Raw genomic sequence first — 20,983 nt, forward strand, 5'->3', positions numbered from 1 at the left:
AAGGAACTGAGACACAGAAGAGAACAGGCACATTGTACATGATGGGTGAGGCACTGGTAGTTCAGTGCAGTTTCCATTTTTTAATGCAAATTACTTCCCTCTCTTCGTCATTCTGCAAAACAGGATCCAGTATGATCATTAACATTGTAATGGGCAAGGACATTGCACAGCCATAACTGTGTTTTCTCATGGTCTTAATTATTTCAAGGTAAAATGCTGTTATAGGTATTTGTTCTGCAATTTCTTTCAAACAAAAGCATCTCCTTTGGTTGTAACCCCTTTGATTGCTGAGGAATGTACTGCTAATGACAGATGCACAAGGCTGCAGATGAAGATACTGGTGCCTAGGCCTGTGTTCAGTGGTGTAGGGTTATGGCATTCCCTTAGCCCAGATCCTGGAAGAGCTGAGCATCTGAAATGCTGAAGTCCACACCTGCAATCTGGCTTAGGGCCAATTGACTCTAGTGCACCAGACTCACCTCCTTGTTGGACCTTTGGCACTAAGGCTTACATTCACCCATGCACTGAGCTGCATCAGTGCTCAGGCTGTCTCGGATCTGAGTGCTTCCTGATCGATCTGTTACCTGTTCCTGGGGCACTGCTAACAAACTGAAGGGCCTGAATGGCTTATGAATTGCAGCTGTGGGAAGGACAGCGTCCAGCTTCCCCATAGCACTCTGGTTAGAGCACTCAAGAGGTGGGTACCAGAGAACGGTACTGAGTGGACTTCGGTGGCTCCTCCGAGCCCTAGCCCCTGTTTTCCACTGTTCGGGAAGAGCTGAGTGATGCGCTGATCTGGTCTCCTCTCAGAGCCCTCCTCCCCACGCGGCACACCCAACACTCAAAACTCCCGGGAGCAGAGGGGATGCCACCCTGTTGGGACCTCAGCATCCCAAGGACACCTTTCTCGTGGGGCCGCCTCCCTCAGTGGCTTCGCCCGGCTGCCCCCGAGGGGAAATCGGGCACCTCCGTGGTGCGCGGGTTGCGCGGAGCGGAGCCCCACTCTTGGCCCGCCCCCGCCGCGCAGCCCGGCCCCTGCGGCCGCCCGCGGCCATGTGCGCCGGGGCGGAGCGGCGCCGCGGGAGCCGCAGTCAGTGCCTGCCGCGGGGATGCTGCGCTACAGCTCGGGGCTCACGGTCACAGCCACCACCCCCCGGAGGCCGCCCGGCGACGGCGGCCGCGCCCGGCGGAAGGTGCGAGGGGCAGCGCGGAGGGTGGCGGGAGGTCCTGCGAACCGTGTGGGGCCGGTTTGATACGCACTCTCCTCTTCTTCCTCCCCTTAGAGTTTTCCCTTGCTTATTTTCGGCATTCTCAGGTGCAGCTTGCGGTGTGCGAGAGCACCTTTTCGCGCTTTCGTAGTAGGTGCTGGGAAATTAAGAGCTTTTGGGGTGTCCTACAAGGCTTTTGTTAGTGCTAGTCCCTGGCTGTTCTTCGGGAAACCTGCGAGGAAGGTGTGCTTGTGCTGGAGAGGACTTCCCCTCCGCTCTTCCTTCTCCCCCCCCGCCCCCCCCCCCCCGAAATGAGCGTTGATATTTACAACTGAGAACTTGCCTATCCAGGCTCTAGCTATCATGAGGAAGCTCACCGTAATGATTTAGGTGGCAGTAGTAATTTCTTTTTATAATCGGCTCCTCAAATACAGAAATACGGTTTACTGATGTATCTTTTGTAATTTTTGTAAATGAGATGGCTAATAATGCTGTATTAATCTGTTGAGAAATCCTTCTAAAAAGTTGTTAAAACTCTGGCAGATACGACAGGAATGTCTCTACAGCCACCCTGTTTTAAAGAGCTCTGTTTTGCTGCTGTAACCACACTACTGTCATTGTACATGCACTTTCCAAGTGTGAAGAAATAAATCACAATAACTTATAAGGCTGTTCTTACAAAGGAATACAATCGTGTGATCATGATGCTTCTTGAATTATGTAGTGATTGTTTTGATGCTCCAAAAATACAAGTTCGTAATTGAAACAATGAGGAATGCCATGTTGCCATGTTTTACAGGATAACATGAGGGTCAGGCTCTTCCGCAGAAAAAAATCCTTTGCCTTCATAACAGCGATATTACTCATGTATGTGGAAAAATTAAGATGACTTGGTAATCACAGTTATGTTCCTACATCTCTTCCATGTTTCCTTGGAGTTTTCCTGTTTTAGTATTTCTTAAAGAAGTTAAAGCTAAGAGAAGTTGTGTTAAAGTGATAATTTTCTTACTTTCATCCCCATGATGTATTTCTCAGGGACAGTGTAAAATGAACTGTATTTGATACATTCTCTTAAGGAAACTGGCAAAACCTAAACTGCAAATAAAACCCACTGGAAAGCTGCTGTTGCTTTTTTTAGTGAAATGTGATTCCCTTACCATGAGTTTTCAAAAGAGCGGAGGAAGACAGAGTAACTGCTGAATAAATGAAAGATGTGTGTCACATTCCTGTGTGCCTGTGGTCACAAGAAAGGTGACGTTTAATTGTGTGGGGAATCTCGCAGCAGAGATTTCATAAATGGAGCAGGCTAATCAACAGATAAATGACCAAAGAAAGTACTTTCCTCTTTGCTTTTTAGGACTGACTGAGACTAAACATCTACTCCTTTTCTGCTTTCACCTTTAAGGTCTAAAGCTAATGTTGGGTCTTAGGCAGAGTGAATGATTTTTGGCCATTGAGCTGGTATGTTAGCTGATAGTTACTCAACAAACATGCTATTTCAAACCATTTTAGTATTGGACATTAGAAAGATCACCAGTGTTAGATTTGGGTGGTGTTTACTCTAAAGTGATGTTGAAGCTAGATAAATATTGATCTAGCTTAATATCTAGCTCAGTATCTTTTGGTGTCTTCCCTGTGGGGGTACTGTAAAATATCTTAGAATGAGAATGGTTAGTAGAACAGACTGTACTTTTCTATTGTTGTACTAGTAACTTTGGTTATTCCATAAAAACACTGCTCATTATTTTAATGGTAGCTTGTTAATTACTTCAGTATATAGTTAACTATGATCAATGGCTTTCTGGGTGCTTTAGTTTTTAGAATGGGAAGAAGAGGCTGAAGGACATTACTCAGACTGAATCTGTCATCTCTATTTGTTTTAAGTTGCACGCTAGTGATTTGAGTAGGATGGTAAACGTGCATGTGGATTGTGGATCTGGGCCATGAATTCTTAACATTTTTAACTAACCTAGATTGGCTTTTTTCTTAACTGCCATACTGCAGTAGCTCTCATCTATGTTGTCCCACTAGCCCCTTAGAAATTTGGTAAAAGAGCATGTCTTCATGCGTTAATTTACATTGCACTCAGCAAACTTTAGCTTTCTTGTGGAGTGCTGGGCTGAACCTCTCAGCCTTTGTTTTCCTGTCTGCGTATTCATCTCACAAATGATGTCAGACAAGCTTTGGAAATACTGTTCCTGGGTTGTTGGTGCCAAAAAGCCAGAAATGAACACAAAATGTTGGCACAATTAAGATTACTTATGTTGTTGGCTTGCCATAGCTACAGATGCTGCAAATCAAACTAAAGGCTAGAAAATCTGATGCCCAGTTCTTCTTCTACCCAGTATTTCTTTCCGAAGTTATTCTCACAAAGTTACAATGTCAGTGGCATAAAAATGGGGTAGAAGACATATCTGTCCCTGGTTTTCCTCATTCGTTCTTACTGTCAGTCAGCATTTGAAGGAAATTGTATCATGGCTTTTTCTCTGCTTGGGGAGTCCTCTTTCATTCTCCTCCCTGTTTTCTCTCCAAATAACCCGATCTGTTTCTCGACATTACTCCATCTTCAGTTGCCCATTATTCTGCTGCTGTTCAGCACTAAGTCGAGGCCCTTCCTGTCACCATTTCCATTTTAAGGCATCACTGCAGCAGTGATTTGCTGTTGGAGGAGGGTTTGCTGCAATTTCCATGTGAGCCTGCTCATTCATTTGGTCAAGTAAACTTGCTGACAAATGGTAGAGTGCATTGTTTCTCCAGGAAGCGCTGCATAGCAGAACAGCATAGGTACAGTATTCATAATTGCTTCTGGAGGTTAGAGAAAAAGGCAGTGCCTGTTATTTTTCCCTTCCAATCTCTATAGTGTTCTTGAATTTTAACAGCTTGCTCTGTAGTTCTGTCCTTAGGTAGAGTACATCTTCTGTGGCTCAGGAGGACCTGGAGTGAATGGCTACTTTGTATGTTTGCTGCTGTTTCCCAAGGGATGCTGAGGAAGTCCTATTGTTATAAGCAATTGCAAAAGTACAGCCTGTATAAGTTTGTCCTAGTGAGGAATTGGGTGGTACTTCACCACTTCTGTACAAGCCTCACTGGGCATGGCTTCAAGGCTGGAATCATTAGATGATTACCAAACACCCTGTGTTTGGTGTTTGCATGCAACAGGCTGTGAAGTAAAGCATTAGAACTTATCTTTTATCAGAAATACTGCCAAAAATATGATACTGATTTGAGTTGCTTTAAAAGTAAGATAGTGTGGAAATGAAGGGGAGGGGGGGAAGGAAGTGATTTTGGGGGTAATGGAGAAGGCAGTGTGAAGAGAAAAGACCAAGAAAAACAGTTTAAATGGTAACAACCCTTTGATCATACAGGGGTTTTAGTCTCAACAAATTACCACTATTAAATTGTGTTTCCAACATAGTTGTGATTTGACTGCCATCTGCATTGGGCTTCTGTGATTTCCTTTATAGTAACCCTTTAACACATCAATTGCTGTAATATGACAGGCAGTCATGATTCACTAACTGGTGTACAGGTACAGGGATAATAACTTATTTACAATCACTGTACTGTGTTTATCTGTAAGTATGTTGACTATAATTAGTCGCATATTGACTAACAGGCGAGCCATTTGCCAGCTTTGGGGAATCCTACACAATTCCATTTCTCCTAACTTCATGTTGCCAGGCATTATCTCTTCCTATTCATTTGAGGTATTTTTAATGTTTTCTTCTAACAACCCTTTCAATCCTTTTAATCCAGTTTTCCTTCATTTGAAATTGCTGTAAGAAAAAGTTGGCCTCATCTGTCACTTCCTGCACAGCACAGCACAAATTCAGTTCTGTTTCCTATTTATGGGCCTGGTCTTTCTTTGTTTGCCTACATGGAGGAATGCCAGATTCTGCTTCCCTTCTTGTGGTAAACAGCCGTATTTTAAGAGGAAAGAGCCTTGCTAAGCTAATGGGAAGAAAGAGCATAGGGAAATGGAAAATAAATAGGTGAGAAAAGGTGGCATTAATTACCTTACGAATCAATAAGCTCTGAAGTTGAGAAGTTTCTAAGTAATACATCTTGATAACTAACTCGTAAGCAGGAAGCACCTGCAGCTTCTGCAGTTTATGGGGAGAGTCTGGCATTCTCAGAAGAACACAGCAGACAATCAGTGTCAAAATCCAATGTGCAAGAATTCATTTTAAAACACGTTGTTTGAGAATTCTTTAGCAAATGTGAAAGCATAACTTTTTTTATACTGAGTATTGGGGGGTTTATGTCACTTTTGCTGTGGCTTCTTGTTCTAGATTTGCTAGCAGATGGGTGAATGATGAATTAATGGTGAGGAGCCCACTGCACAAAAAGTAGCCTCCAAAAAAGTGTCGAAAGAGTAGATTATATTTCACCTTGATCATCTTTATAATATGGACGCAGCTAACATATTTTACAGGAACCGTATCTGTGTTTCAGGACACTGTTCCTTATTGGTAGAAGGCCTTGCAGACCTGAAATACCAAACCAAGAGGAAGGTGTAAAGCAATATAAAGTAGTATTTTTTAAATCCAGTTGGCAGCATACCAGTAGTCTAAACACTGTTGATTTGTTGTTTCAACAGATTTAAAGAAAGGGTGGAATTAAAATAGTGAAGTTGCTGCAGGTAGTTCTTCCAACTGCTTTTGCTTGGGAAGAAGAAAAAGTTAAAGCTTGTTGGTAAAGTTAAAAAAGGTACATTGTTTGGAAACAGGGAAAACAGGAATCCTTGTGATGCTGAGTAGTGGTGCTCTGAGCAGGTTGTGTTGTAAAGAGCCTTGAAAGTTAAGTCAAGTTAGCTTAATTGATATGTGAGACAGTTGGAAGAAGCGAATTATAAAATGGTAAAATTTGGGGTCTGTGAAAAGTACTTTGCTGCTGTGCTCCAAATGCCTGTGAGCAGACGTGCTTGTCATTTTCAAGGCGAAAGGAAGTGCTGTGGTGACCAAGACACAAGCTGTGAGCCTGGAGAAGTGCAATTGAAAGGTGTATTTCAGAGAGAAGGTACACATTACACATGACTGAAGTCAGTAGTTATGAGAAAAGAGAGAGACCTAGATCTGATGAGATTCTGGAAGAACAGTGGTGATGGCCCACAGTAAGCATGAAAGAGATATTTTAGACATCTTGAGAAAGAGCCTTAAGAGTTTGTTATCAACAAACAGCTTCAGATTTTAATAGACAGATTTCGCATTCCATTATTTTCTGTGCTCTGCTTAGTACTTGCAGTCATTTTCCATGAAAATACAGGACAAAGACTGAAAGTTTTAACCAAGTTTCTTGTATGGAATGTGTTGTTTGAAGAATATCATTACACCAAAGAACTCAGACAAAAGCAAGGCAAACTGCAACTGGGTGTAGACAGGTATGAACCCCACTGGCCTATTGCCTCAGTGAGAGAATGGCTTTTTTGAAATCAGATAGGAAACAATACCTCTTAAATTTTCTCTGAAGTGTTTTGAAGCTTAATTTTTACAAACAGCTTGTATGTATCAGATTTCAATAATATTCCTATTCACACTCACTGGAATTGCAGTGCTAAGGTATCCTCAGATCAAATACTTGAATACATATTGAACAGAAAAGAAGCATTCAGTCCAGAATACACATTATGTTTTTAAATAATCCCCTTTGAAGATTAAAAGTATGCTAAATCTGCAAACAGAACTGAGAAACTAGAAAATCATGTTCATTGTTCTGTTATCTCAGCTCTCAATGTCATTTATGAGTACATAAGAACATGTTGTTGATTGAAATGGATTTTTGCTATTTCAGGTATGTAATTATGGGGATGCCCTTGAATTATTTCTTGCCAGCTAAAACCCCCTCCAACTTTAAAAAAAAAAGAATCTTTTGTCAGCTATGAGGCAGCAGGTAAAAAATGCTAAATTAAAACTTGAATGTTGGTACAGTTCATTCTGTAATATAAGTTATTAAAATAACTTCTTGTAACACATAAATCTAAAAGCAAACCTTTCTTTTTCTTTCAGATGAATGTCTGTAGGTTACGCTTGACTGTACCTCCTGATGAAGGCTCACAGCCTGAACAGGGAGCAAAGGAACCTGAAAGAGTGAAAAACGTAAGTTTTGAGAATCAAAGTTAAATTCTGTATAAACAAGGACTAAATGTTGCCATCCACAGAAGCTAATTTAGTTGTTTCGGGAGCCCAAAGCCCAGATCTCGGGAGACCACAGAACATGTGGAAGCTGAGCAAGTCAGCTGTGAACTTTAAGCCTGAGCCTTGCAGTTGAGGACAGCAAAATTGTATGTGAAGTGGGACAGTAGTAGAGGAACAGCATAGAGATTGTAGGTGATTTGTGACTAAGGTACTTTTAAGACTTGATTATTTAATATTTATATATTAAAGAGTAGGAAACTGCTATCAAGAACAGGTATTGCTTTAAACAGGATCTTGATCCTCACCTGAAGGGGATTTTGTATTTCAGGTAGGCTTAAAAGTGTGCTAGATTTGAGCTTTAATGTGTAGGGAGCTCAAACCCAGATGTTTTGCTGTGTCAGCTAATTTTGGTAATGGGTGATGTACTGTCATGGCTTAAGCCCAGCCGGTAACCCAGAACCACGCAGCTGCTCACTCACATCCCCCCTTCCTCCCCCCATTCCTGGAGGGGTGGGAAGGAGAATCAAAAGAATGTAACTCCCACACGTTGAGATAAGAGCAGTCCAGTAACTAAGGTATAACACAAACCACTACTGCTGCCACCAATAACTATGACGATCAGGGAAATAACAAGCGGAGAGAATACAACCGCTCACCACCCACCAACCGATACCCAGCCTGACCTGAGCAGTGATCTCGCCCTTCCGGGTGACCGCCCCCAGTTTATATACATACGGGGCATGATGTGCTGTGGTATGGAATACCTCTTTGGCTAGTTTGGGTCAGGTGTCCTGTCTCTGCTTCCTCCCAGCTTCCCCTCCTCCCTGGCAGAGAGTGAGACTCAGAAAGTCCTTGGTCAGAGTAAACATTAGTGAGCGACAACTAAAAACATTGGTGTTATCAGTGTTGTTCTTAGGCTGAGAATCAAAACCACAGCACTGCATCAGCTACTAAGAAGGAGAAAAATGACTGCTACTGCTGAACCCAGAACGTATACTAATAAGAAATACAAAATAAAGAATTCAAGATTGTTCTGAAGTGAAAGTGATTTGAAGGTCATGTGCATAGAGTGGTTCAGAAGTGTGTACACACACAAAAAAATCTTACAGCTGCTTTGGTGTAGAACTAGTTCTTTAAGAGCTGTTTCAGAACTATAGATGATGTTTAATTTGTCCTAAGGATGGAGAGAGACTAGAAAGGGAAGCTGGACAGTCTCCACAACTTCACCACATTTACACTTTGGTAAACCAAAATTAAACAAGAAGTTGGCTAAGTTTGCCAGAGCCAGTGTCTGAGTAGCAATATGGCATTAGGAAGCAAAACAGCAATAGGTTTTATTTAAAATAATTTCTTGGTGGTATTCAGAAGCAAATGTAACTGTAAAATGGCTCACAAAGACAAGCATTTTAAAATGATAAAAGTAAATGCAAAGAAAAATGGTCAAGATAAAGATTCCTTCTCAGAAATCTTGTATACACTCAGCTTTTCATACACTACTTCCCTTGTTGCGGCTGGGACAGAGTTAATTTTCATCCTAGTAGCTGGCGCAGTGCTGTGTTTTGGCTTTAGTCTGCGAACAATGCTTATAACACACTGATGCTAGTTGTTGCTAGGTAATGCTTACCCTAAATCAAGGACTTTTCAGTTTTCCATGCTCTGCCAGTGAACAGATGCACAAGAAGTTGGGAGAGAGCACAACCAAGACAGCTGACCTGAACTAGCCAAAGGGATATTCCATACTATTAAACATCCCACTCAGTATATAAATCTGGGGGTGTTGGCCAGGAGCTACCAATCACTGCTTGGGTTGGGCTAGGTGTCAGTCAGCGGGTGGTGAGCATTGTATTCTGCATCACTTGTGCTTCCTGAATTTTATTTCTGTCTTTCTCTCTCTTTTCCCTATTATTATTGTTATTTTTTTATTATTATATTTTACTTCATTTAAATTATTAAAACTGTTCTTATTTCAACCCATGGGTTTTTCCTTTTTCGGACTCTCCCCTCCATCCCACGGGGAGGGGAGAGAAGCAAGCGAGCTGCTGTGTGGCACTTACTTGCAGACTGCAGTTAATCCGCAAGATCTGCTCTGGCAAAGTAATCAGTCCTTGAGGATCTAGAAGTGTTACAGAGTGGATGAAAGAGGCTTCAATGCAAACTAGGTTTGAGCCACCATTACATAGCAATAATTCATTTTATACAGAGGTGTTTATTTATAGGACATTGAGTAGCTTCCCTCACTGCCTACTGTCAGTCTCCTGTCAGTTTGGATCTGCAGAAGCTCTGAGACTGGCCTAAGCATATGGGTCCATTGCCTTGAGAGTAATGTCAGTTTGTTTTTGAGGAGGATGGATATTGACTGGTGGCTTACTCATTTTACTGTGCTGAGTAGTGTAATAATAAGAAAGAAGTCTGAATGATTAGGGCTTGGACAGTTTGTAGTGACTTTCTTACGTGACTACTTTTTTTTCCTGTGGGACCTTGTATTTGATGAGACCTGTATTTCCGCCATAATAGAAATAAAGACAAGTGGGGTTTATATCAGAGGATGTTAAGATATTAAATAAGTTATCTGGCTCATCTTACATTCTGATATATTGACCACTGACTTTTGAGAGATGGGTCCTTTTTAGTTGAGACGAAGAAAATGGTATGTTATTAATGATAGTTATTGTATGTTTTGAGTAGTTTTCCAAAGTTCAGTACTTTTGCAGCGTTTAAGGACCTCTAGAAAGCATACGTGCCATCTTCAGAGCTAGGTGGGATCTGATTAGTCAATTTCATAGCAATTAAGGAACAGAATAATTGTGCTATTGACTTGTGTCTCATGGTCTTTGTGTAATTTAAAAAGCAGCCCTACAAATAGTCATAGTGCATAGAAGCAGGTACAAAAAAATCACATCATGAACCCTTTTTTCCTCATGTCTCTAAAACAAGACAGTAATGTGTTACCTGAAGGGTTTTGTCTATGTAATGTACTGCTTTATGTATTTGAATGGGTTACACAATAACGTACAGTGCACACAGGACTCTTGACAAGTCTGTGATGCTTTTACTGCAAAATTTAAATTAGAAAAATAAAGCATCTCCTACAAGCAGTGATCCAGTGTCTCTGCTGATCTGCCTGTCTTCAACTGACTTAGTGTTAATGAAGTTGTTCAAAGCACTTTGAGAATAACAGGTTTTACAAATGTTAGATAATCCTTGCACAGTCCTATGAGAACTGTGCCCCCTTTTTGGAAATAGGGATAACAGAGAAATTAGGGAGCTGCTCAGTTTTCTGCCTTGCACTTTATAATCTAAGGTCAAAAAATACAGCTTCACCAAGAACCAAATTTAACAGCAGGTTTCTTGTTGGAATCTGGAGCTCTGTGCTGGGGGGCTTTAAGTGCTGAGTATGGGGAAAATGGGAACATGTTAAATGGAACATGTATTTAAAATATGTTAGTGTGATTTACAGAAATGAACTGCAGGGTAGTTCTTGGGTTTGTACAGTATTTGGTGGAGTACTCAGGCAGATCAGGCAGTCTGATCCTGACTGCCAGGCTCTCTCTTGTTTGGGCAGGACAAGTGCCAGAGCGAGACAGCCTCTCCTGCCTCTGCCTGCTGCTGGTGAGGGAAGAGAGCAGGGACCTTGCTGTGTTAGAGGGAATGCCAGAAAACTATAAATATACTACGGCATGACATTTGCTTGTAATCTCTTCTTTCAAATCTTTCATTAGGAGGAGGTGATTTTGAGCTGCCCTAATGTGACATAGTGATAATTTACTATTTGTTACTTTTCTGTATCCTTCTGGGGCTCAGTACTATTAAGAGATGTTTCAGTTGCAAAATCAGCTAGTGAACTGCATAGAAGCTCTTGCTAGTGTTGATCCTCCCAGTAACTTTTTTTGGAGCTTGAGATCAGATCAGATATCACCACTTCGTTGGTTGTGTTAGTAGCTGTTAGCTTAGCCTTATTCATTGTAGTCTGAGTTTAGCAGCAAATGTATGCTGTATTTCATTATATCTATTGTCAGTGAATTAAGTTTCCAGATGGACTTTTTATTGCTATACATCCATGAAATAAAAATGAATCAGTATGCGAGATTAAAACACAGTGATGGAGCTGGGCAGTTTTGTTGTAACAAAATTGCTGCAGGCATTATTGTACTAGGATGGCCTCTCCCCATCTTTTGTGAAGGGCTGGCAGATGGTATGCAGAAGTTGATCTCAAAAATAGAAGGGGGTCTGAGCTTGTGCTCAAATTGGATTTTTGTATTCATATTTAGGCATGATACCTTGAAAGAAGCATATGAGAACTGAAGTCACAAGTAGAGGCTGGTTGACTGGTTTGTTTGCTTTTTACAAGCTAAAAACCTACTGCTAAATATTTCTGAATTGCTAGCACTTACATAGGGAGAATCTGAAACAATCCTGATTTTGTTCCATTACTTCTGTTAATCATAGACAATGGATGACAGTAGTGTGAGGCTGTTTTCTTCACCAAGAAGTACAAAGGAATATTGTGCATGCTGGATTGTATGTAAAATCTATATGTCTGAAGCCTGCCTTGTCTTGCATAATGAAGGGTTACTAGACAATTGTATTGTCCCTGTTTGGGATTGGGCTTATTTTTATCCATCAGCCCCTTTCTTCACTGGCATGGCTAAATTTGGAAGTGTCACTGCAAGCTGCAGCTAGGCATTCGAGGGTGGAATATGGAGACATGTATACACAGATTTTTAGTTTCTATTAGGACACATGAACATGAGAATTAAAATGAGATAACACCCTAAAAATTTGTGTCACTTTCCTGTCTTTGTAGCTTTCAAACAGAGTTTGAAACAGTGTGTAGTCCTAAACTCTAATTGATACTTTTGCTGTATATATCCTCAAACTCTTTAATTTTCTTATGCTTTTAAAGCATCACAACCAAGAGGTGAAACTCTTTTTGCTTGCTAAGCAGGAATACAGAAGCATAGCAGACTTCTATTTATTTTTTTTTTTCCCAGCAAAAAAGTAGGCTGTAAAGAAGCCAGAAGGGGAATTTGCTCCCGTATGTGATGGAGAGAATCGAGCAGAAACTTCTGTGAGACCTGGATCAGTTGTGCATATTGAATTTAGGACAGTGCCGATTTTCTCTGCTGATCTGCTGCTGCCAGCTCACTCCCATCAGCACAGCAGAAGTTGTGTCATAACAAATGTGGCTCACCTGCTAGAGGTGGCTAATGGGTTTTTCAGCCTCTGCAGCACTGATTGCTTGATTTTTGATGTGTACTAGGTAAGCGACACATTCATTAAAACAGGACTACATGAAAGCTACAGAAAGAATTCCACTGACTTCTGTGGTTACTGCTGTATTTTTTTGATCTTACTTTCTTAGTGTACAAGTATTGCTAATCTGTGTACAGATTTCATTGACTAGATACGGCTTTCATGTAACGCCTGTCACTTCTATTTTTTGGGAATGTGTTAAATGATGCTTCTAATTTAGCATCATGAATCCAAGAACACTCATGTCTATGTCTTGGCATACATTCCCTATTTTAATACTATTTATATATGAAACATCCCTAAATGTAACATGAGTTTCATGGGCTGCAGAGGTCTACACAGCTGCTTTTTGTCAGAGCACTGCAACTTTCCTTGGTGAGCTCAATAACATAAATTTGTCATTTTACTGAACAGAAAATATGTAAGCTAACTAAGAATGTGGATGTTCTTTTTCCTTGTATACAACTAGTGAACAAGTAAAAGGTAACTGGATATTTCAGAAACCTCTGGAATGTGGCGACTGAAGAAAAGATAAAGCCTTGCTTAGCTGATACGTTTCTGTTACGAGAAGAGTTGTTAGATTTTGTAGTATATAGAAGAGCACAATTTAACAAAATTTTAAGGCCATATGAGTACTAAACCCAGAATTGTGCTGGTCATTATGTTAGTTTTATTTTGAGGTAAAAGGACCTTTTCTGTAGATCTGCTTCCAATTTTGGGGCAGGGAGAAAGTGTAAAGTGTGGTGGCATCTGACTTACATTTCAAAAACTGATGAAGAAACCCTGGGAAGCAAAGAATCTCCTGGTGTTATTTACATAATGCCAATAAAATAACTGGCTATACAAAAAGCAGCTAACAACTCATATTTAGTGTTCGTGTTGATAGTGTCTTTGCTTCACATGTTTCATGCTACTTGGGCTACTTCCTTGGACACAGACATAAACAGGATACATGGCAATTATCAACACTTTTGCAACCTTGGGGTGTAGGCTTCTGTTTTAAATATTAAGTAAACACAGTCTGTGTTTCTTTAGTACATGCCATATGATCATACCAAATGCAACATGACTGTTGCTGCAACATAGACAAAACATGTTCCTGGAAGCTGCTGTATTCATGTGCGCCAACATGATGTGTTCTTGCTATTACCTTGGTCTGTCATATAGCTGACTGTAGGTACAAAGAAACAGACACAAATTGCCTAAGCTAAGTTCGCCTTTTCAGATCAGCAGCTCCCATCAGAAGGATTTTTAGCACAATTTGAGGCAACAACTGTGTTTGTTCCAGTGTGGGAAGTGCATAGGCAGGTGGGGAGAGAGGACTTCCCTGTTCACTGGAGCTAGCTGATACTTTGACCTTAAACAGGAATGGCTAACTAATCTAATGAAACCTTCCATCTTCAAGCACTGGTTAGATTTACAGCATTTACTTGCTCCTAAATACTTGCACATAATTACTTATTCTCTTATCATCACTGAGATGCCTTGCTGCAGATCAGGGTGGAGACAGGCAAGGACCTTCTCAGAAAAATACCTAAGTCCTGAGAGTGGATATGCATGGCACATGAGGAAAGCAATGAAAAATACCTGGCTTAGAAACATTCTGTAGTCCCTGGAGATGTGGAAAATGCAAGATTTGTCAAAATGAAAAGATGTGACAGAGGAAGAGCAGAGGACAAGGCACTGAAGGGAGGAAAATAAGCAAAGGTGGGTGGAAGTAGCTTAAGACAGGAGACAAACTGCAGAAAGGATACTCAAAGGGTACTTACCAATGCAGTTCTGTGGAGCAGTTTGAGAAACAGCCTTTCAGCAAGGCCTCCTTTGGAGTCAAAGGTATATTAAAAACAAGTCAACAAGCAAAGCAACCTATCCACTTCTCAAACCTGCACTAAGCAAAGTTTTCTGATTGTGACCCTTCCTCTAAGAGGAGGCTGTATCAGGTTAGCCCTATTTTGTCAGGGCATATGCTGAACCCTGAAACAAGTGGTCATTAAGTAGAAATTAAGAGTTACTAACCAGAGAAACAGGGGTGTAGAAGGTGAGCATAGCTGAAATACAGCAGCAAGGAAAAAGGCTAAAGAAATCAGAACAAATATTTGTATAGCTGTTGGTTTGCACAGCCTTAAATCAAGCAAGAACTGCATTGAAATTTTAACAGGTGCTTGCCTGGGGGTTGTGATAAGAAGGAGAAATAAGGGTGGGGGGTAAGAGCAATATCTTGTATTTTAAATGGCACGTAGTAGAACTGGGACACTGAACAGATGATGGAGGTTCTTTTATTCTTCTGAAAGAGAAGTGACAAAAGCATCTTGGGAGGCTTGTGCAGTATAGACAACTGGGAAGTACAGGATTATTGCAAGAGACATGTACCCACTCTGGCTTTGTGCATACTTAATCCTGCATGTACTGCCTATTATGATGTAAATTTGTCTGTTTTCTGTGAAATATGTAAGTGTCATGGGTGATTCTCCACCTGCAAACCCATTGGTCTGAATTTGTAGGTGTTTCCTTGGGGGGATCCTTCAAATTAGCACATTCCTTAGGAATGTGTTAATAATACTCTAAAAATAAGGAGCTTGCAGAATAGCAAATAGCATTTTAAACAATTCTGCTAATGTTTTGGAGGCACAAAGGATCTTAATAGTTGCTGGTATTCAGCTGTTCATCTCATAAAAAAGGAATGATCATGGGTAAAGGGTATGGATTTATGAATTCAGTGTCTGGCGCCTTAGTAATCTCTAAGCAATCAAAGCGATTATTCTTTTGGTTATCAGGAAGATGGAAACTTGTATGTAATCCCTTTATACAGATGCAAGGGAGGAGCTGCGATGACACTATCAAAGAAAACATACAACCCTGGAAGCAAACAAACACAGAAAATCTTGAGTCATGTCCCCATCTAGTTTCTGTGTTCTCTCTATTCTCAAAAAAACAGGTGTGGGCTTTTTGTTTGTATGCATCCAAACCACAAAACAAAACCCCCAATAATACATAATATGACACTTCTGATTATCAGGATGTGAAGCTTTGCATATAATGTTTTCCAAGTGCAAAAATGATATCGTGTAACGAAAGCTGGTTGCCCAATGTTTTTCCATGAAGTGGTTTTAAGGCTTTCTTTTTAAATGATTGCTTTATAGCCTTGTTGTTCTTTGCCTGAAACATTCTTCATCAGGCATCTGCTCTGTGATTGTCTCCCTCCCAGCCCTTCAGCAGGAATGCCAGTAATGATATGGTGAAGGAAAGGACTGTAGGATTTACAGTGTTGAGAAAATCTCAATGCCATGTGGGAGGGCAGTATAAACCAAATGTCTGTCTTTACCTATTTTTCTTAATGCAAGTAGATTTTCCTGTTCATTTTTCCCTTACCCAAAGAAGAATTTATTACATTGCCACCACAGTTGTGTTAGTTTGACTGCTAAAAGCTGAAAGTGGTACTGCTTTAGACTGCTTTAGACTGAAGATGCTATCCCCACTGTCAGTCATGGTGAAGGACTGGAGACTCTCTATGATGCAGCTGCAGATGGATGTACGATGCTGAACTTCATCTCTTTCAGCCTCTGCTCAGTGTCAAAGACAGTATTAGACACTGCTTAGACTCTTAACTTAGTAAAGAATCTCAAAGTTTGTTGGTTTTCCTACAGTATCATTACTGAACAACAAAACAAACCCAAACAGATTATGCCATAAGATCTGTGTAGTAAATACTCCGAAATTTAGCCATGTCCTCCTATATCCAGTGTAAGACTGATTTGTCTCCGGCACTGGCCTTTCAAAAACAAGGTGCAAAGCTAGGCAGTAACAACTGTGTTTCCAAGACTGTGTCTTTCTAACTTTCTATTCAGAAATAATTCCTAATTTTAGGTTCCTGCTTTGCAAATATTCAAAGTTAGGTAAAAATCTTTTTTTCCCTTTTTAAAAAATCATAATGTGGAAGTCTTCATCTAAGCTATGTTTTTTAACTCTTTGTAATCAAGAGAAGAAATTAGTTCTGGAGACTGACTTGTTTCAGATGATTGCTACAGAAGGATGTGTCTCTGGGTTGATTGGAATGGAGGTGATGGTTCCATCTGACCTTTCAGATATTTATTTACATGCCAAGGAAATGATTCCTACTCTTAGCATGAGTATTTTTGTTACTAAGTACATTGATGAGATGAGTAAGAGGAATCTGTTGCAAAGAGTGCCTTAAAGAAAGACACAAAATTATTGTCTTACAATAATTCTGGAGATCATTAGAATAACAAATGTAGGCACTTTAAAATAGCCTTTCTATTTACCTATCAAGACCTGATTTCAAACTTTTATCCTCCTACAATAGTTAACAACACTGAAACACCCACATAAATGCTCTTTCATAGCTTTGTTTTGGCTCTTGCAATCTTAGTTTGACAACTTCTATAAGAGCAATGCAGCTTTGAAATGAATGTTTGATTGCTTTGGAGGTTCTTAGTTAGCTTTAAATGCAAACTGAAATTCTACTTTATTTATCTCCAGTATAAACAAGTACTTTCTGAGCTCCATTTAAGGGATCTTGCTTAAAATGTTTTAATTTAGTTTCTTCTGAGAGCTTTCTATAATTTTGATTGAACTTGTGAATTTTTATATTTCCTGCAGGAGGGAGTTTGGGGAGCGAGGGGCAATTCTGTGGTTGCAAGAGTTTAAAGGGAACTGTGAGAGCTAAAAGAATGCAGAACATGTATTGGTGAATTAAAGTAAACCAGGGTAACTTTTTCTCTCACGTGCCTTTACCTCTCCCTGCACAAATCCAGCCCGTTGTCTCTAGCTATACCTATATCACTTCCATTAAAGCCAGTGGAAATTAGACATTTCTATCATCTGTATCAAGTATAAATTGATCATTCATCTTCCTAAAACCATGAAGGTTGACTGTCTGGCCCCAAAACATTTGAGAACTAGTGTTAGGTACTGCTGTGCTTTCATTAGAGTTGACTGTCTCCTGTGGCCCTGCGATACTGTATTTTGGTTTGTTATTTTTTTATTCTAGTACTGACTTGAAAATAACTTTCTTATTTTTTCCTGTTTTTAAGGAGCTCTACCACGTACCTAATGGCATGTCTCCAGGGAAGCTCTCTCATGGGATGGTGTATGGTGTCGTGCACCGAACTGACAACAACCATAAGAGAGAAATGGTGGTTTATGGCTGGTCAGCTGATCAGCTGAAAGAGGAGATGAATTACATTAAAGAAGTGAGTTATGCTTTCAGCTTCAAAATTTGTCAAATATCCTTTCCATATATTCCTGTAGAGCTGTGAATGTATATGGGTTGACTGATGTCTAGCCCAACACCCGAATCTGAATTGGGAACCTACTCTGAGCTGAAGACTTGCCTTCTTAGTGTTTGAGTTGGAAAAAAGTGTGCTCTATACCTGGGAACTGTGCAGTCCAGACTCAAGGTCTCTGTGTCAACTGATACTTGTTAGTGCTTGCTGACTGGGCCTCAGCTGGGTGTGCAGACTGCCAAACAGGTATTGAGGTTCCTGTCCTGAAGCCTTCAGAATTTCAAATGTCATACAGAAGAAACTATGCAGGCAGACACCTTAAAGGGTAAACTCTCTCCTCTCTTCTTCTGCTTCCCCCCTGTTCCCGAATCCCCCAGTTTTGAAAAGGCTCCTAAATTAGGTGACACAATAAAATCACTTGGGTATATTTTGGGGCAGCCTTAAAATAGTCAGCCTAATAAGAATGACTTTGTACTACTTTCTCTGTGCATGCTCACTTATCATAATTGGCAGAAGCTCTCCTGGAAAAAGAAAAAAGCATTTCTGACACGGCTGGTTTCTGTGCTTGAAACTCAGCATCTCTTTGACCATCAGCACTTGGCTCTCAGGCTTTGGAAATAACCCCCTAATTAGTGTAGGGCAAATAATCTGACCTTCTCTTTCCATCCACCTTCACCACTCAGGAAGTTATTGGTCTATGTGTTACACTGATGCAAGTGCAAACTGAGTTGATATAAAAGGGAGCAACACTGAGTCAAACCAGCAGTGTAAGAGACTATAATTATGTGTGCTCTTACATCTGCCTGATCTCTAGCTATCAGCACTTGCTTCCCTCCGTTGCTACTCACAGTTCTTTGCTCCTACCATTCACCATGCTCAAGTTCCTGCATTCACAGTTAGGGTATGTCACCACTGCAGTGCAGGCATGGCATGTGAGCTGCGTCGGCTGCTGGTTGCCTGCCTGGTTGTTCGCCTGCCCTGCTGGGGTGGTGTCAGGGATGGGTGAATTTGCATGAGGTCTGGCTCCCCGGGCTACCCTATTGCTCTGTGTGTGCTTATGTGTGTGTGTGTGTGTGTGTTCAGGGTACTGATTCTTACAGGAAAAAGTGGGAAAAACATGGGAAGAGATGAACTAGCTCTTGCTCTTTTCTGGCAGCTGTGTTCAGCTACACTAATTGAACTTTGGTCTGCCAGATAAGTTGCATGTTTAAAAGTAGTCTTAAACAAAGTCCTCAGCTTATGCCACATATGTGAAGACTTAAACCAGAAATGATGGGCCACATCAGAACTGCTGACAGTTTCCTCTGTAGCTGAGTCAAATATGCACCTTGCAAGAAGGGGAGTGGGGTGTGTGAATGTGCGGGGAGGGACAGGGGAAGGGACTTTTTCAGAGGTGAAGTGCAGAAATCAGCTACCTTTCATGTTTCTTATCCTAAATGGACCACATAGCTTGGGGTAGGCTTGGGCTTACCTCCTGCATAGATTTTGTGACCAATGCCCCTCTTTCTGGGAGAGAGTGGGTATACTGCAGAGCTGCTAGAAACATCCCCTCTTCTATAAAGCCCTACTGTTCTCCCCTTGCACTTTCCCCAAGCTTGTGCAGCGAGGAGGTAACCTTGCTGCCCTAGATTATCTGCAATCAGTCTGTGTTTGATAGGGAGTGGGGGGAAGAGGAGTTAGAATTATATAGCTGGAACGCAAACTGTAGGCAAACATTTAACTAGTGTTTACAATGTGTGCTCTTGAGAAGGTTGGTTGTGTGCATGATTGCAATGGCATGTAAGCCCAAGCTGTCTTCCAGCATGCTTTTCCTCCCTCCCCCCTTCTATTCTTTTTTGGAAGGCAAGGTATAATTTACATCCTTGGTTCTTAAATAAAATCAAATTGATTACTCTGTTCTTCAGATTTGAAATTGCATTGATAAATTTATGCTAATATATTGTTTAGCTAGGTACAAGCCTAGAAGTCTTAAAGGGTTTATCTTCAAAGGATACTTAGGGAAAACTAATTAACCACTTTGAAAAGTATGAAGGTGTATTAAATCCATGTGTGGATGTTTCTTTTTTTTTAGAATGAAAACATTATATGCTCAAATTAATTTTAATTTGTTTAGTAATCAGGTTAGAGTGAATTATGGATAATTTGTTATTTGAATTATTAATCTACAAGCATTTGAGTGTGCACAGAGAAGCCTAGAATTACTCAGAGACATTTATTTGTATCACCCCTACATAGACAAGTCTTGAGAGTTAAGTTTGTGTCTTGTTCTTTAGAGTAAATTGCTGTTGATTAAAAGGTAAATTAATAATGGAAATTACTGAAAGTAGCAGTGAAGAACATATCAAAACCAAAAAGTCACGTCTTAGTATAAATAGTATCATCAATAAGTTTGATAAAGGTATTCGATTTTTTTCTGATACCAGGTTAGAGCAACTCTGGAAAAAGTAAGAAAGAAAATGTATGGTGAATATGATGAAATGAAACGAAAAATACAGCAACTTACAAATGAACTGAAAGTAAGTACACATTCATTTGGAGGTAAGGCATATGAGAATAACTGTCCCAGTGTTACCTAAAAAGATTTTGTGGGTTTTGTTTGTTTGGTTTTTTTTCTTCAACAGAACAGAAATAATTTCTCAAGCCATTCTAGTTCATTGTTTTATGTGACATCTAAATTTTTATCTATTTATTTTCCCCTCCAGGAAGGTAAGGTAGGACAGGAATGTTTTCATACATGGAATTACTAATCGCCTGCTTCTTGGAAATAAAAGCGTGATCTTAATAGCATTGTCTGTGTGTATTGGTAATTAGTGGAGATGTTTGTACCGTGAAGCTGCCAGGTGAATTGAATAAATAACTTACATAATTAGGAGTAAAGTGCAATTTGTTGTCATTTCAACAGACTTTGCTCTGGTTTACTGACTTTATTGTTTAAACACTATAGTGAAAGAAGCAGCAGTGTTTTTTAATATTAAAGTGCTTAGCAGTTCTAAAAATTACTTGCCTTTTGGTTCTTAATTGAACCTTGTAATAGTTATTTGATGACCTCTCTTTCTTCTGACATGCTGCTTTAGCAATAAAAGCTGCTGCAGTCTGTAGAAATAAGTATCCTTCATATAAAACTGCTGAGTTCTTTGGTCCAAAA

The 20,983-nt window shown here is 40.3% G+C and overlaps 1 protein-coding gene across 1 annotated transcript in view; it reads left to right on the forward strand.

The window, feature by feature from the left end:
* Positions 1-1,005: 1,005 nt before the first annotated feature.
* MYZAP (myocardial zonula adherens protein) overlaps positions 1,006-20,983 on the forward strand; it is a 59,135-nt gene continuing 39,157 nt past the window's right edge. Inside the window, exons 1-4 of the mRNA XM_065688368.1 lie at positions 1,006-1,193; positions 7,214-7,303; positions 17,647-17,805; positions 20,262-20,354. Of these exons, the coding sequence (XP_065544440.1) occupies positions 1,110-1,193; positions 7,214-7,303; positions 17,647-17,805; positions 20,262-20,354 (426 nt within the window). The 5' untranslated portion in view covers positions 1,006-1,109. The remainder of the gene's footprint in view (positions 1,194-7,213; positions 7,304-17,646; positions 17,806-20,261; positions 20,355-20,983) is intronic.

The sequence above is a fragment of the Lathamus discolor genome, chromosome 8 (assembly GCF_037157495.1).
Source record: "Lathamus discolor isolate bLatDis1 chromosome 8, bLatDis1.hap1, whole genome shotgun sequence".
In the NCBI taxonomy this organism is placed as follows: domain Eukaryota; kingdom Metazoa; phylum Chordata; class Aves; order Psittaciformes; family Psittacidae; genus Lathamus; species Lathamus discolor.